A 16496-nucleotide genomic window follows, 5' to 3' on the forward strand; every position below is an offset into this window, starting at 1 on the left:
TGCCTCAGGGGCCTCTTCGCGAATAAGAAACTTTTCTTATTCGCGAAGAGGCTCTCGGGAGGGGCCTCTTAATAGTTTTGGAACCTCTCGCCCGCTGGATGGGCGGGAGGTCCCGCGGCCCCACGCCTCCCGCCCGTTCAACGGGCGGGAGGTACCCATTTTTTCAATTTTTCCCAACCGGCACCCCTTTTTAGAATTTTTTTAAGCCCTTTTTTAGAAAAACTCTCGAGGGGATGTGCTGCGTGCGGTGCGCGTTAGGGCAGCAGGTGGCTTAGTGGCCGTTCTATGGGCCGATACGGCCCAATTAGCTGCGAAACGTTTCAGCCCACATATCGCCCCTTTTTCTTTTTTTAATTTTGCCGATACGGCGGCGAAACGTATCTGCCGCGTATCCCAGGCGTATCGGATACCGAAATGTTTCCGAAACGCCAAACGGCTGTACAATGACGTTTCGGGGTAACGTAGCTTGGTAGCTGTCATAGATACACTAATGTGTGCTTGGTTATGTTTGCTTGGATTCCTCTCTTTTGTATCTTGACTTGTGAGCAATTGTTTGCATTTCCTTGTCCTTGATGTTGACTTCCTACTTCCCTGACTCTCTTTCATTGATCTTGACATGCTACCTGAACACTTACAGGATGCTGCTTCGTGGCGCTTCCATTGTGCTACATTGTAACATCATTTGGCCATCATATGCCCTTTTTTTATTTTACATCTGTATTATCTTGGTGCGCCGTAGATATGTTTCTGAAGTCCTGAACATTTGTTTTTCCCAATCATTTATTTCTCTAGGTTAACAGCATGTAAAAATCTTAGTAGGAACCAAGATTTGTGACACTTCTTTATTTCCAAATGCTTGGATTCAGTATGCCAGCAAAGAGGGCAAAACAACTGGAACAAAATAAATCTTTGAACTAAATAAATATGAAAGAATTATTTCTCAGGGTTTTGAAGTACAGTTACATTTGGGTGTTACCTATAATCTACTATCCTTGGTGTTCTACTGTTCTTTCTCAGTGAATTCTGTGGTGAGGATTAGATGTTAGGGGAGGGGAAAAAAGGGGATCAGTGCCTGTGGGCAGTGAAAACTAATTACAGTGTGAAAAGTTGTTTGTGTCTGTTGATGCTCCATTCTCCAGGTGCTAGCTTCTGCCGTAAAACAGTGTCATGATCTGGTTTGTACTTGGTGAGCCGGGGGCCGGCAAAACCGCTGCGGCCTCAGCCGGCACAGGGCGCCAAATGGTGTCGCGGACCTGCTGCAGGGTCATCGTTGGCAGAAGGCGCTGCCCTCGACAGGTAATCTCTAACTGCATTTCATAAACAGATACATGTTAATGAGTTTTTACTGTCAAGCATTCTTGCTATCTTTATGATTGTGGAAGCAAAGGTTATGACCGCACAATAAATTATCATTCATGTATGAGAAAAAAACTAAAATATACTGGCTTGTTTTGTCCTAGTGGCATTTACTGTTTTATGTATTTTTGCTAAAAAATTTTGGCAGTTCAGTAGTTGTTCACATTTAGATGCTAAATCTGGACACATGATTGATGCATTCCAATTTCTTGCTTGCCATTACCTGGGTTTTTTTTATATTCCTTTTTAGGAGTTTGGGTGGTTGAAATGTCATCCACAGCAAGATCTGAAATCTAATTACTAAATCAATTCTTCAGACAATCTAATGATGCACTACATGTGAACTTTTCTCAAGAGAAGAATTGTGCTGCATCATAACTTTCCACTATATTATCAGCAAAGCCAAACTCGAACAGTTTTTGTAGAAACCTCATTTTTCATAACTTATTTTGTTGCAAGGGAAATATGATCAGGTTTCCATAAATGAGTACAGTCTATGGTGACTATTCCTTTGTTATTGAAATTGAAGGCATGAAGCTACTCTGCTAGTGCATATCAGAGTGCGACTTTCGTAAAACTATGTATTTCATTTCTGGATTGTCATTGAACTACATCACACATGTCTCCACTCATTACCTCCCCATCCCCACAACTCTGCTGCAAACAAGATATAGGACATTCCTCCCCTGCTTCCCATGAGGGTTAAAGGGACCTTTCAGAAAATTTGAAAATTGCAGTTATCCTTTTCTATAGGTGTCTTTGTAGTTATCCTCTGTCAAAACTGGTAGAAGTTTACGAGGAGGGGAGGTAGACACAACATGAATTCCCATCAAATCAGGATTAGGTCCAGCTTGTAAGTTCCTGACGAAGTGTTATACCATATATACACTTCTTCCCAGTACACTATTTACTAACAGTGACAGTCCAGTAGCCACTGGGATCATAAACATAGAGCCCGTGATGCCACACCTAACAATGAAGCTACCAGTGGCTGCAATGCAATGCAAGGCCTCCAAAAAATATGAAAAAAAATCCAGTTGGTGCAACAGAGCCTGATGGCCTGGTTTCACCAGAGAAAATGGCTGGAGAATAATCATTAGGTAAGGGCCCCAGTAGAAAGAAATAATCTCTTTATTGCTGATGCAAGATGGGGCCTGTCCATGGTTCTCCAGATGCTGCCTAATTTTGTACACCCACTTTTTTTTTATTTCTCTTTTCAGATTGGAGTGGCACAAAAAGAAAAAAGCAAATTTATTATACAACGTGCAAAGGTCGAGGAAACTACTGTTGGGATTGTGATGGCTGTCAAGTGAGTGAAACACATGCATCTACCATCGTTCTAATCGTTCTCGCTTCTCTGTAGGGTTCTCAGTAGGTGAAAACCCTACAAACTGTTAGTAACACCAAAAAGTATGGTGTAACACGTGAAACTGATTAGTATTCTCATTTTTCTTTCTTATTGCCACCAAAAAGTATGGTGCTTAATTCAGAGTTATGGCACGGAAACATGTGGTGTATTAGCTCAGTGGTCAGCAGCTAACTGCCAAGCATCTGCTGGCTGTGAGCTAGCATGACTAGATCTGGACTGTTGCGGATGTTATGGGCCACAGTTCTTGAGGAAACAAACAAAGGAGCAAGACACGACATGCCTAGTGGTTAGGACGTTAGGACGTAAAGCATATTTCTCACGTATTTTTATGTGGACACTTGGCGTTCAGTGGTTGGGTGAATGCTAAGGCTACAACTAGACCTAACTACCTTGGGGTGGCAGTGAAGTCAATGTCACATGCATGCTTAACTGCAGGATCATAGTGATGCTGTAAAAACAGTGTTTGTGACAATTACTAGTGGAAGTTGTGTCAAGCAAAGTAGCCAAGTTGTTTAAAACCAGCTACTACATTCGATCTAGGAATTGAAAAACGGTCTACGTACGAATTGAAAAAAGTTCAATGTGCATATGTTGGATAAAATTTTAAAAGATTTATTGCATGCAATCTAGGACTAGTGCCCTCTAAAGCTCTAAGTGGAGTAAAATTTGCCAATAAATTGAATGAATCTGCTTTAAACATAATAAGCAATTTCCAGGTTTGTCCTATAATTTTAGGATTTCGTACACCCTACAGCAAACTAAGTCCTGAAATTTTAGCAAACATCCTGTGTCTGTTATTTGACTACAGAATTTTTTCTATCTACAACATACTTCCATTGGATTTTTGAATCCTGCATGGAACTAAGCAGGTACAATCAGACAGATATCATAGCTTTTACGTTTGGTCTTTCTTAAATTTTCTTTGACAAATGGTGGATTTTCTCGTATTTATGTAATTTTATACTCTCTTTTAGGCCTATTGGAAATGGAAGAGAGCAGCAGAATCTAACAGATGTATCATCCGCATTCAACTCATCACTTATCATTTCATGGACCTAACAGAAGAAAGTTAATGCATCTTTTTAGAATCTTTACTAAAAATTAGACCAGTTAAGTTTTATAAGCATAAGTTTAAAAAACAAAATAAAACATCATAATTTTTACATTTACCATATTGGCGCTGCAGCAGTGCCTGCATGTTTGTAAAGCTTTTGCTTTTGGAGAGAATGCCGCCTATACCATACACAACAGCTACCAGAGCAAACAAAAGTGATGGCCAGTTACACGGACTGGAGCACCACGGAAGGTGGAGGCAATGATGGATATCTTGTCAGGTATTGCTGGGCTAAACTAGATTGAGATGTTGGGTTAGTAGAATACAAAAGGCATCTATCGTGTATGCGTGTAGTGGTGGACCAAAGTGTATGTGTATGGCTGCATACGAAGCTGCAGGGTTTGCACCAGAGTTTTGCATGTCCTGGCTCAGTACACAGTGGGCATGTTTCTCAAGTGCATGCTTGAGGAAAATGCAAGCATGGTCCTAACTCTATCTTTTTTAAAAAAAAACACTCGGTGGACTAGAAAAAAAGGTTGAAAAGGCAGCTGGTATGTGCATGCGTGCGTGTGTGTGTATATATTCTTGTGTATGAAAATGCATAAACACATAAATATCCTACGTTGGAATTTGCAAATGTGCATAAAAAACAATACCAGCTCCAAAACCTTAGGCTGTCTCCAGCGATATCCTCCAAATTCCATCCTCTACATCCTTCATTTACAGAATTCTCTACAAGATTCTTTCCTCTATATCTCATTTCTCTCCAACAACGTTCTCTAAATCTCATTCTCTATACATTAAACCCTATATTAGAAACGTATTTTGTTCCAAATTTTTGTACGTACGTATTTATCATACCTCAAACGCTATGGACATATTTTATTTTTATTTAATTCAGTGTTTGAAACGTAAAGAAAAATAGAGAAGAGGAGAGAGAATCTCTATATATAGAGGAAACCTGTAGCATTCTCTATTTTAGAGGACTATTTAGAGAACGCTGCTGGAGCAATAGAGAACGGAATCTTCCTCTATATATAGAGTACAGAACGCTTTACAGTTCCCCACTGGAGACAGTCTAAGATCCATTTTCGGCGTATCGAAATTGGTGACGTGACAGTCATGTAATGCTTGTCGGTCAGAGGCTTCAGAGCCCGAAGCAGTGTCCCATGCATGTACAGTCGGCGAGGAAACGATGATTGGTTGTGTCGGTGGGGATCCATCACATCCATCCGTCGGAATACACAAGCGCAACAACCGGTGTAGTGTATCCTCGACCGGCGTGATTACGGGGACCGCGACGACGCGATGGGGAACTCTTATCGATCGTCTAGTCATCACCAGACATGTACGGTGCCCAGCGATGGGTGTGCGTGGACAACCCTAGCTAGCTCGTGTGTATGATTGGCAGCTCGATGGAGACACGCATAGAATCAGATTACAGATAATTAAATTTTGTGATTTATGGTCTCTGAACTTAATTGCTATCTAGTCTCCGAACTCAAACATATCTTCTTTTTATAAGATGTGTATATGCCCACACAGGGACCCACGTGGGTGCTCCTTAGAGATGCAAGTAAGTATATAACGGTGTTTTATGCATTAACTAAATAATTATGATCGTATGCTATTCTAGTTTATTTTTTCTTCTAAATTAATTACGCACAATGCCATCCTAGTTTATTTTATCAAGTTTTTGGATCGATCCAACAACCCCAAATAGATATAACTTGCATCCCTATTGCTCCTACCATACGTCTAAACGTATAATGACCCTCGACTGCATTGAATCACTTCGGGGGAGGGGGGGGGGCACTCCTAGGTGGAGCTTGCGATGACTGTAGTTTCAAGGACGATCAGTCCAGATTTGACCATATCGACATTCTCGCCTATGCCTATTGCATATTAATGGAGAAGGGGCAATTCAATGAGATAGTGACAGAAATCCTTAAAATCCAACTGCTATGGCTGCAAGAGTTATCCATTTCATAGGGTTTAGGGTTTAGAAATGTGCAATGTTGAAAACTAAGGTCCCAATTGGCATAGCTTCAGCTTCTCCTAAAACAGTTCCTTAAGCAGCTTCTCTAGTGAAGCTGCTCAGACTGTTTTCAAAATCGTTTGGTGAAACGTGGGCCTGCGGGAGAAGCTAGACGAAGCTACGATTTTCGGCTCCTCCTCCGTGTAAGCCGGAAACATCTTCACCAGGTGCTTCGTGGATAAAACTGCTAGCAAAATACCTATTTGGCGCAGCTTCAAACGAAGCTCTCCGTGAATCCATCCAAGAAGTTGTGCCAAACGCGGACTAAATCTCTACACATACAGAGTCATCTGAACTAAAGCGACAACTGCACACGTGGACCTTCCACATATCTATTCATCTACTACCAACCACTACTTTTATTTAAAAACCGCGGCACGGGATCGGAGGAGAGGAGAGCCAATAATTATGGTGGATCGCATGCATCCAGGCATGGAGCGATTGAAAGGGATACATGCCCAATTATTCCATGCACGCACGAAGCGAAGCAAAATAATCTCTGTGCGGACGATCCATGCATGCACCGACGATGGATGGATGGATCGCTCCAGCACGCATGCATGGACGGCGAACGCGAGCTGAATATGATCGTGGTGCGAGGTCACGTAGCCATGCGCATACAGCAACGGGCTCGATCGCGTCCCATCTGCTGATGGCGCCAGCGTGTTAGGTCTCACGTCCCCATTCCTGAAAGCTCCAGCAACGGCGGCATGGCCACCACCACCACCACCCATCCATCTAGCCTGTTGTGCTGTGCACCCGTGCATACTAGTGCAGCCAGCAGCCAGTGATAGCCAACTCCCGGTGTGGCCGCTATCTTAGTGATGCAATGCTAAGCACCCAGCTGGGTGAATTAGTTCATGCTAAACGTTATATATTTAAGAACGGAGGTGTTGTGGCATACACTACTGTAAAAATAGTTTTTAGGGGCGGTTGCATTTTCAGAGATGGATGTGGTATCCGCTTCTACTTTTCACAGCTACAAATAGCTATTTGTAGAAGCGGGTAATACGTCTACCCCTGTAAATCCATTTCCAGAGACAGAATGCATCTCTAGGGCAGCTTGAAAGCTATAGAAACAGCCTCGTATTTGTGAAAGCGGGTTGCATTTTCAGCCACCCCTAGAAAAAAATGGGATACTCTTACAAACCGCTTTTTAGTAGTGATACTCGGTTGATGGTTAGATAATGTGTTTGAGTGATGATGGTCTAAACATGGACTCTGAAAGATGGTGAAATTACACGGCTGTACAACAAGTCTAGTAAGCACAAGTTTGATAGTTGAATCTTTGGGATGTAAGAGTTTCGCCAGGTTTGGATCTATCACGGGGTGAATTCGTGATGTTAAAGTAAAAGCTTGGTTTTTTTGTACGGAAAGGCTGAGGAAGTGTAAAAAAGCGAATGACGAGCGTAGAGAGATGAGCTATATAGTGGGAACAAGGTTATTAGGACTTCCTTTTGTTCACTATCCTATATATGATAGTATTTTCAATTTACCAAACTTAATATTACATTATCTTGCAACCCACATGTTTGGCCACAAATTAAAAGGGATAATTTGGATTTTTTATTTGTTCTTACTTAAAAATCGTATAATATTTTTATAAATTTCTATCTTATTTTAATGTGTAGAAGGCAGAAAAAAGGGGACATTGAACAAAATCCTTCGCATTGGAATTACATTTGCTTTAGAAATGGATATGCATGTAGCACCTCATGAGTGGATGAAATCCAATTAAATTTTTATTCCCATGCATGGCTGTCCCAGCTTAAATTATAGAACTGTGGTGCATGTGTCCTTTTTCGAAGGAACCTATTGATCAGATTATTGTTTAATTGCCTTTCTGAGTTCAGATTAACCTGGCTTAGTTGGATGAAAGTAGAAAAGACACCACGAAAAGTGTGTAAAGTGTTCGAATACAAATGATGAAGCCTTCGCTTTTCAATCAGCAGCTAAATTTTTAGACTAGGATAGCCGGCTGGTGCGTCGTCATTTTCCCCCGCACAATGCTTTCCAAAGAATCTTGGTTTTATATATATAGCATGTGCATATATATACTACTAGGTAAGAACTACACTAGCACAGACAAAACTATATGCCACAAAAAGCATAATCATGTACACATACCTACACAACAGAGATAAGAAAAAGCCAAGGCCAATACTTAACAAAAGAAAGCAGCAAAGTGTTATGAAAGAGGAAGTGAAAAAAAGATGAAAGGAAGACAAAGTTGAATGAGCCGCCTAGCTACTAGAAGGTGTCTAAACCAAAAAAAAAAAAACAAATTAAGGCTCTATACATGCATGGCTCACCCACCTCTCTAGATGGACTAAATTTAGAGAGTAGTGAAAGTGCACGTAGGAAGATCCAAGATACTGACTGAACAAAATAAAATTTGAAGTAGCTCATCACCTAACTGAAAGTTGTATTTTGACATTACACATATGGTTTTAATATGTAATGAGCTGAAAAGGACATACTAAGGACAACTAATAGTGTCCTATTCCAATAAAAGTTTCGTTTAGTGCAAGTTGAAGGTGAGCTAATTTAACGTATGTTAAGAACATGAAACATTATAAATTATGCACAGTCAGAATATAGAAACAGTCTGTCACGTGTGTTTAAGTTTTAGATCTAATCGGTGCAATCCTAAGAAATATTTCTTGAGATAAGCCTAAACCAAACATCAAAGATACTTCAGGTGAAAATAGCGTGATGCAGTCATTCAAAAAATCAATTATTTGCTTCGCTGGAGTTTGTATATATATAGATCTTTCTCAGTTTTTGCATTTATTAATCTGAACATTGTGCTTATTAATTTTATTGTGTTAGATTTCGCAACTCATAAACATAGTATACCTAATTTCAGCATAATATATTTAAAGAGTATATACAAAATAATGTTTTTCTTTGTGGCAATTTGTAAGAGTAGAAACCACAACTATCATAATATTCATAGTTTACAATTAAGAGTCATGGCTACTCCACTTCATTTTTGTACTCAAATACATGCAGATGCATGCATTATTGAGGGCAATAAAACGTTGAAAAGCATTTGAACTAAAAAAACTAAATAAATTTATTAACTAATAATAAGTGTTCGACAAAAAGCATTACCACCTTGAGTTTTCCCTCATGCTCCCTTGAAATTGAAACCATACATATAGCTAGCCTGTATGATTTTGAAACAGGAAATCAAATTTAAGGTGCCGGAGTGCTCTACATATATCCACCTACTTTACTAGAAAGCAGAGGCCAGTGCAATGTAGGGCTAAGGAATCACTTGATCCTCTTTTACAGAAATCAATCAGAAAGCACCAGTTTGGATTCCTCCAGCACTATGATGATCCGATTGAATTAAACTACTGACGTACTATATAGACACGTGAATTCCCGGAGTTTATTACTAGACGATCAAGTGCAACCCTTTCATTCAGTATGTACATTTATTTCAGTAATTGTGCCATTTCCGCCATTTTTCGTACAGTTAGAATATGCATGACAGAAAAGCACACGTACGCATGCATGCCAAATAACTCTCAGTGGATTCAGATATTGTATATATTCAGGTTGATGTATGTAGCAAATACTCGCTGCAGATTCATTGTCTTGGTATGTGACTTTTTTTTTGTCTGTTGCTACTGGCTCCATATTGTTGTGCTGAGGTGATGCTCCACAAATTGTTCCCTGATGCCACTGCTACTACTTCAACTAACAACCACCCATGCAGGATGCAGCACCGACAGTCTCCAGTTTTTTGCAGCAACTGTTAGCTTGGGCATATATAGACCTCTATTTGCTTTATTTGACCAGATAGAAAAGAAATGATAATTACCCTGGTAGGCATCTTTCTACTTAAATGATTTTCTGTGTTACCAGGAGATAAAACATTCAGATTTTTTTCTTCCAAATATGGTTTTCATGTTGCTCTCTTATGCAACTTCTGATACTTTGACCCTGCCCCCTTAACTCCTTCAGCATGGAGGGTGGAGGATCGAATATGTCATCATACAGTCGAAACTGAATTCCTACTGAAATGGAAAAATGTTCTGAAGTCGCGCAAAATATCAGAGGTACTCGCTAGGATCAAAAATTCAAAATCCTGATGATGTGCCCCTAAGCAGGCTTAAGCTAGTGGTTGCCCAGGAATAATAATGTTAACTTCTCTCTTCCTCAAAGAAAAAATGTACGTGTTAATCTCCACATAATTAATCTAAACAGATTAACTTCTTTGCACCTAATTTTACTAGCTCATTCAATGGGGAGAAAAGAAAATCAGAGGGGCTGCTAGGTTGCTGGATCTATCACCCATTCCTGAGAATGGAAGATAGCTACTGTTTGTATATATTTGCCTGCAGGTAGCATGGCAGGTCCACAACCACAAGCCTGGCCGGCCTGGTTGCAGCAAGGATCCAGAGACCATTATGAAGACATATATCTTCCCCCACACACAGAGACTGTATAGAGAGAGGCCGGGTTGCTTCCTGGTCATGGCAGGGGCATGCATATATTCCACAGGCAAAAGCACTACACATTGTGGTGCATAGGATGGTGCATGACTTTCACTGGATTAGGTGAGACATGGCCCCTTTTTTCTCTTTGGGTGGACAGTAATATCTTCAAGTAAACTCAACACCACTCTCACACTTCCTCAAGTACTAATTTCCTTCAAGAACAGGGCTTCTTGGGCCCTTCCATTTCAGGTAAAATTTGTGAGCAAGTTAGGCCTCCTCCATCATGCATGGGCAATGCATGTATGTGTAAACCTAAAGAGAGGTGCATAACAGCTGGCAACTATAGATATACAAACTTTCAGCTGAATCATGTGTACATGGACGTGAAAATATATACGGTATAGTAGTGGTGTGGCATTGTATACATTCCCTATTATATTGTTGGTGTCCCTATATGCATGCAGCATGTCCAAAGATCTCTAGAGAGAGGAGAGAGAGAAACCAAACCAAACCAAACCTTAATGAGTCAGCCACAAAAGCATGCATTAAGCTTAGTTTGATGAGAGAGATGGGGGGAGAGAGAGAGGTGTGTAGAGAGAGAATATAGAGCCCTTAATCATGGGGTCCGGGCCGGGAGGGCGCCCTCCCCCCCCTGATGTTACAGGTGAGACGCACACCCCTCACCTACACCATTTGTCACAACAACAACAAAGACCTATGGGATGGGAACCTCGACATCTAAACTACTGTCCGTAGCTCTAAAGCTCCTTTCACCTACCAATATTTGGCGCTGCAGGTAAAGGCACTCACACACCACCCTCTCTCTCTCTCTGCAATGGAGGGGGAGGGGGAGAGAGAGAGAGAGAGAGAGAGAGAGAGAAAGCAAGAAGCTAGATGGTAGAAGCTAGGTTAGATTCAGATGCATATATGGAGGCTGCCAATGGGCAGGTGACTAGTAGTAACATCCCGCTCCCTGCCCTTATTTGTGCCCTCCTACCTGCCACTTCATCTTCCTCCAAACTTGTTCTCTTGTGCTTTTTCTAAACTAAGCATATATTGCGGTTCTTTCAAACTAAAATATATTCAATGGCTAAAAATGCAGCAATTTCTTTGTGGAGGTATTTTCTTAATAATTATAAATGTATTTTCTTCAACAAGTCTTTTTCTTTATGAAGTTTCTTCCTAACAGTGACTGACAAGCTCACCCCACACTCCCATAGTACTCTCAAGTGGTCCGGATGTCGTGGAATTTGGCGAGGAAGCCTATTCGTTCCAATATTTCTAGCGCCGTTTCATCTTCCGTTTAAAGATTGATCGCGTGACAGCTTAACGTTTGAAAATTTTCGCTTCTCCTCTTAATCGAACAAGATTAAAGTTTACTCACAAAAAGCCATCTCAATCAACAAACCAAGAGCTAGTGAACGAAGGTTGTTTTAAAAACGACAAGCAAGCTCAAATCACCCGTTCAAAACAAACAAAAGCATATATGCATCATATATGGAAATCAAGAAGGCGAAAACAAAACATGGCGAGCAATCAAAAGGAAAGAAAAACATGGCAATATGGGGAGGCGACATGCATGCCATACCTGTGAATCGTCGTCAAGGGCCAGCTTGTTAACCAGGTACCTCATCACTACTCTAACTGTCATCCTCCCGTCTCTGCTGCCCATCAACACCACAGCAGGTCAATGTGGCATGATCAAACAGCACGGATTAATCAAAGGAACAATCAGAACTTAAATTAACGCAAAGGAATTAGACAAAGTCGTCGCCGTCGCCGGCCGGTTCGTTCTGATTAAAAAAGAGAGGGAGGGAAGGGATCCATGGTAGGTGGTGCAGGGAGACGCACATGGAGATCTAGAGGAGAGTTGAGATGCTAACCTAACCCTCAAGTAGCTCCTCGCAATCTGCGGCAATGGCGGCTCCCTCCTCCTGCATGGATCAGCGGCAACGGCATGAGCTAACCACCCACATTGCCCGGACAACTCGCTCGCGGGACGCGGACATGTCGTACTCACTGATTCTGCGCCGCCCGGAGGAGGAACCACGTTCCGGCCTCGTGGGCGGGCGGTGGCGGCGCCGCCGCCACCACTGCCCCCACCGCCGCTGCCGGGGACGAGGACGAAGGCCCCGGTTGTAGCGAGAGCTGCAGCTGCGGCGGCGCCGGGGGCGCGGCCGGCTGTACGGAGGTCGAGGGGCCAGCTGCGTCATCGGTCCTCTGTCGTTTCCGCCGCGAGGACGGCGGCGGCGGCGACGTCGAGGACGGGCCGATCCCGAGCTGCAGCCAGGAGGAGCCGGCGTCGCTGCCGGTGCTGCTGCTGGTGCTGGCGGCTTCCTGGACGACGACGTCGCGCGGGGGCTGGTGCGGCTGCGGCGGCGCCGCGGGCTGGTGCGGCGCTATCTCTGGCTGCTCGGGCTCCTGCTGCTGCTGCGGCGGTGGCGCGGCGGTGTCCTTGCTCTGCCGGTGCGGGTGGGAGGGGTCCTGTGCCATGGGCCTCAGGACGCTGCTGCTGCGGCAAGGAGCACTGGGCGACGGCGGCGGCTGGTGTCTCTGGCTTCTGCTGCTGAGGCGAACGCTGACGGCGGCCGGCCCATGGGTGTGGCGGTGCGGCCGGAGCAACGTCACCATCCTCTCATGCCTCCTCCTCTCTTGTGGCGTTGCGCCGCGCCGCGGCCGACACCATGAGCAAGAGGAGGATCGGAGGAGGTGCAAGCAAGAAGAGAGGGGGAGAAGAATGTTCAAGGGGGGCAGGGGTGCCTTTCATATAAGGTACACAAGCACGGCCATTGCTTGTACACATACACGCTACATGCCTACATTACACTAGTACACCACACCTCTTTCTCTCTCCACTAGTCTCTCTCTTTCTCTCTCTAACCCCCCCCCTCTTCTCTCTCTCGTAGTCTCTCTCTAACCCCTCCCCTCTCTTTCTCTCTCTACAAGAAAGAATGCAAGTAGTGCTTCTGCCGCTGGAGAGAGGAGTAGCTAGAGATCGAGAAGGTAAGCTGTCATGGGCGCTCGCACAGTGCCCAACTTTGATCTTTGTGGGATGGACGGGTGGATGCACTACGAGACATGCGCGATTTTTATCTTTTTCCGTGCGCGCGCGGAAAAAGGCGCATGCTGAGGTCATCACATGCCATGCACTAGCGCGTGCGTGACGCTGACTAGTTTACGGTTAGCTGAGCTGAGCTAGCTGATGAGCCAGCAGCTGAGTTCGGGTACTGCTCGTGTGTCACTACTGCGGCTTAACCTTTCCAAGCTAGCCTTGCAGCAGGTGCCTTTGTCCTCTTGCTGTTAATTTTATTATAATGGACGGAGCGCACGCACATGATGCAATTAGCCATGGAGGTACCACGGCCCACTGGATAATTAAGAGAGATGCAAATTACGGCAGCTTTGTTTCCTGTCTGGTTTCTTTTTTACCTCATATACTCACCGTACCCCTGAAGAACTAGTAAAATTCGGGTATGTTGAGTCATCTAAAAGACTAAAACACTTAGAAAAGATTTACCAATTTTGAAAACTTAAACATGATGGGAAGTTGCGAATAAACTAGCCTGATAACGTTAGTAAAGATCATATTTTACAGATAAAGATAGTCATGGAACAATAATCAGAAGCTGTAATTCACATAGCTCAGGTTCGTATACCATCCAGTTCCACCGAAAAGCTTATGGCAACATGACTAAGGTAAAGCTACATGCTAAGCGAGGCGAAAACCGAAATTAAGGTTGGACGTCACTGTGAGCTCGCGCGCGCAACAAGGCCCGCACAACGTCCTCGCTCCTTCTTGCACTGTCACCTCAGCGTACGTGCCCGATCGATGCGATCCGACCCGTCCGGTAGGCCCCGCAAAATATTCCTTGCTTTCCTTGCAGCTCCTCCGATCCTTCCCGCTGGTGATGGCGTCGTCGATAGTTAAGCCGGCCCATTAGCTAGCTCCGATCCATCCACCGGCGGCGACAGTTTAGATAGCAGAACGATCAAGGTTGATTGCTCATCAATCGATCGAGATGTTCGACCCATCTTAATTAAGATTCTAATAACCATGCATGATGCCCGGCGACGATCAAGAGAGAACCACTGTCTTGTCCCTAGTTACTGTGCCACCTTGTTTGATGTTACTGTGGATGGATAGCTTCCTAGGGGCGTTTGGATACTCTTATTTTTGGTTATTTTGGACATGGGTGGACCACGAGGGGTGCAGAGGGCTCCGCCCCCCTCTACCTCTATGCAGCCCATGGAGTCAAAACTCCCTAACAATTTTCAACTAGGAATGAAGAAGAGAAGAGTAAGAAGAAAAGGAGAAATAAGAAGAAGAAAAAGAGAGGAGGAAGGAAGAAGATTAGAAAAATAAGCCCCCCAGATGTACATCCTAGATCTGCCACTGATTTTGAAGGAATTAAAATATACTCAATAAACTAGGCTATTTAGCTTAGAATTTGACATTCAACCACTTTACAAGGTTTAAATATAAGCTTATCCTAAATTCATAGGATGGAAGATGGAAATTGATTGTATACACCACCAAGCTATATTTTTATTCCGTAATTTATAACACGCTCTTTGGTTCACTTCTCTACGGTAGAAATATAGCACATAAGTATCTTCCTCGTACGGCCAACAATAGTATACAAATATATTCTGTATATAATCGTATTAGCTTAATAGATTTATGTCTAAATTATAATTATTAGAATAAAATTTAATTCTAAGATTCCAAACAAAGCCTCGTAGATTTGCATTGCACACCAACATTATATTACATTATACTGAATGGGCATTGTTTCTGCTGAATGTGTGTGAGAGAGAGTTTTGACCATACGAGTATATATGCATCTACTGGACTTAATTAGCCGCCAATTTTTTACTGACGGGACAAATTTTGAAAGGCTGATGAACTTGCAAAATTAAATCCAACTTGATTACATTTGCAATAATTAATCACAAAAAGTCCACACCAATTATTCTTCGGAGAAAACAATTAGGTACAGTACTCCATATTAACCAATGTTCCAGTAAGGTACAAGTTGCTGGAAGCATTGATGCATCTCCGAGCATGTATGAGCTACACTTGTACTTGCACTGAGAGTTGAGGCTGCAATAGTGTGGGGGTTCGCCATGTGACGTCCTTGTCTCGTCATCAGTCTAGCCAACCATGCCAGATCAGCTGAAGCATCAAAGTGCAGCCTAGCTCATGTATTGTCTGCGTGTCTGCACAATAATATCCCTCAGATCAATTCCGATACTAACACCGGGTTGTTGTTGATCGAGTACATACGTACTGCATCAAGGAATGAACACACCCTTAATTGTGCTGTTTCACCTTGAATGGTTCCCACGTGGGACAGCTCTAAAATACACTGGATCTTCAATTCTTCGTTGACACACGACACGTGGAGAGTTCTTCGATAAATTTGTTCGATATTTTCTGAAAAGATTACATTGTAAAGCTCAGAGACCGTTGATGAATTTCACTCAAACTAAACTTGGTATACCTTTTATATGCTATTTTTGTTTGTTTGTTTGCGCTAGTTCGGTATTTTAACTGTTATGATATGTCCCAATTGAGCTAGGCCTAATGCACCGGCTCAAATCTAGGTAGATATAGGATCAAACTATAACTATATATATTTATATATTAGTTTTTGGTTTAAATGTAGAGCAGAGCCTATATGTACGGAACTTGATTCTAGGTGGATATAGGATCTAGTCGAACTCGATTCATAAGTTAGGATTAATCCAAAAAGGAAATCTCAAATAAACTGAAATTCAGTCCAACACAAATTGAACCTTTTAGCGAACAAAGTTGAAAAGCCAAGGTCCGATAGAATTCTAAACTCTTACTGAAGCTTTAATGTCTCAAACAAAACAGTTTGGCTCAAAAGTGAAAAGTTTAAATTTGTGCGCTTAAACTTTCAACTGAACAAAAGAACAATTGAGTAGTCTTAGTTTGTCTGAACTCCCTCAAATCTTTGGACATGGAAGCAATTTTGAATGTCACCTAGCTATTTAGAAGTAGACACCCTGCATTGAATAGGACTAGGAGCGTGTGTTGCTGAAGTGGTTCTACCACTACCGGAATTCAAATCTGCACCTAGTGTTTCTAACGGCTCATTCTTACGGTTGACTTGTGTAACGAGAAGAAACTAAAAAAAAAAGGAAAAGGAAAAAAGGTAGAAGAATCCCGCTTCGGTTTATTTCGTCCATACCGTCCGC

The 16496-nt window shown here is 42.7% G+C and overlaps 1 protein-coding gene across 4 annotated transcripts; it reads right to left on the minus strand.

Moving 5' to 3' along the window:
- Positions 1–892: 892 nt before the first annotated feature.
- Positions 893–13142, minus strand: LOC112886725 (protein LAX PANICLE 2-like). Of its 4 annotated transcripts, none has more exons than XM_025952704.1 (4): positions 12292–13142; positions 12155–12205; positions 11860–11932; positions 893–1307 (listed from the first exon to the last, which is right to left on the minus strand). In XM_025952704.1, exons 1-4 carry the CDS (start codon positions 12900–12902, stop codon positions 1143–1145), a joined length of 900 nt encoding a protein of 299 aa, XP_025808489.1. In that variant the 5' UTR covers positions 12903–13142; the 3' UTR covers positions 893–1142. The 4 variants fall into 4 exon arrangements, with proteins under 4 accessions (XP_025808489.1, XP_025808488.1, XP_025808487.1 ...); XM_025952703.1 differs by having other exon boundaries at positions 11860–11935; XM_025952702.1 differs by lacking the exon at positions 893–1307 and adding an exon at positions 8647–8989.
- Between the last annotated feature and the right edge of the window lie 3354 nt (positions 13143–16496).

The sequence above is a fragment of the Panicum hallii genome, chromosome 3, assembly GCF_002211085.1.
Source record: "Panicum hallii strain FIL2 chromosome 3, PHallii_v3.1, whole genome shotgun sequence".
NCBI lineage: Eukaryota > Viridiplantae > Streptophyta > Magnoliopsida > Poales > Poaceae > Panicum > Panicum hallii.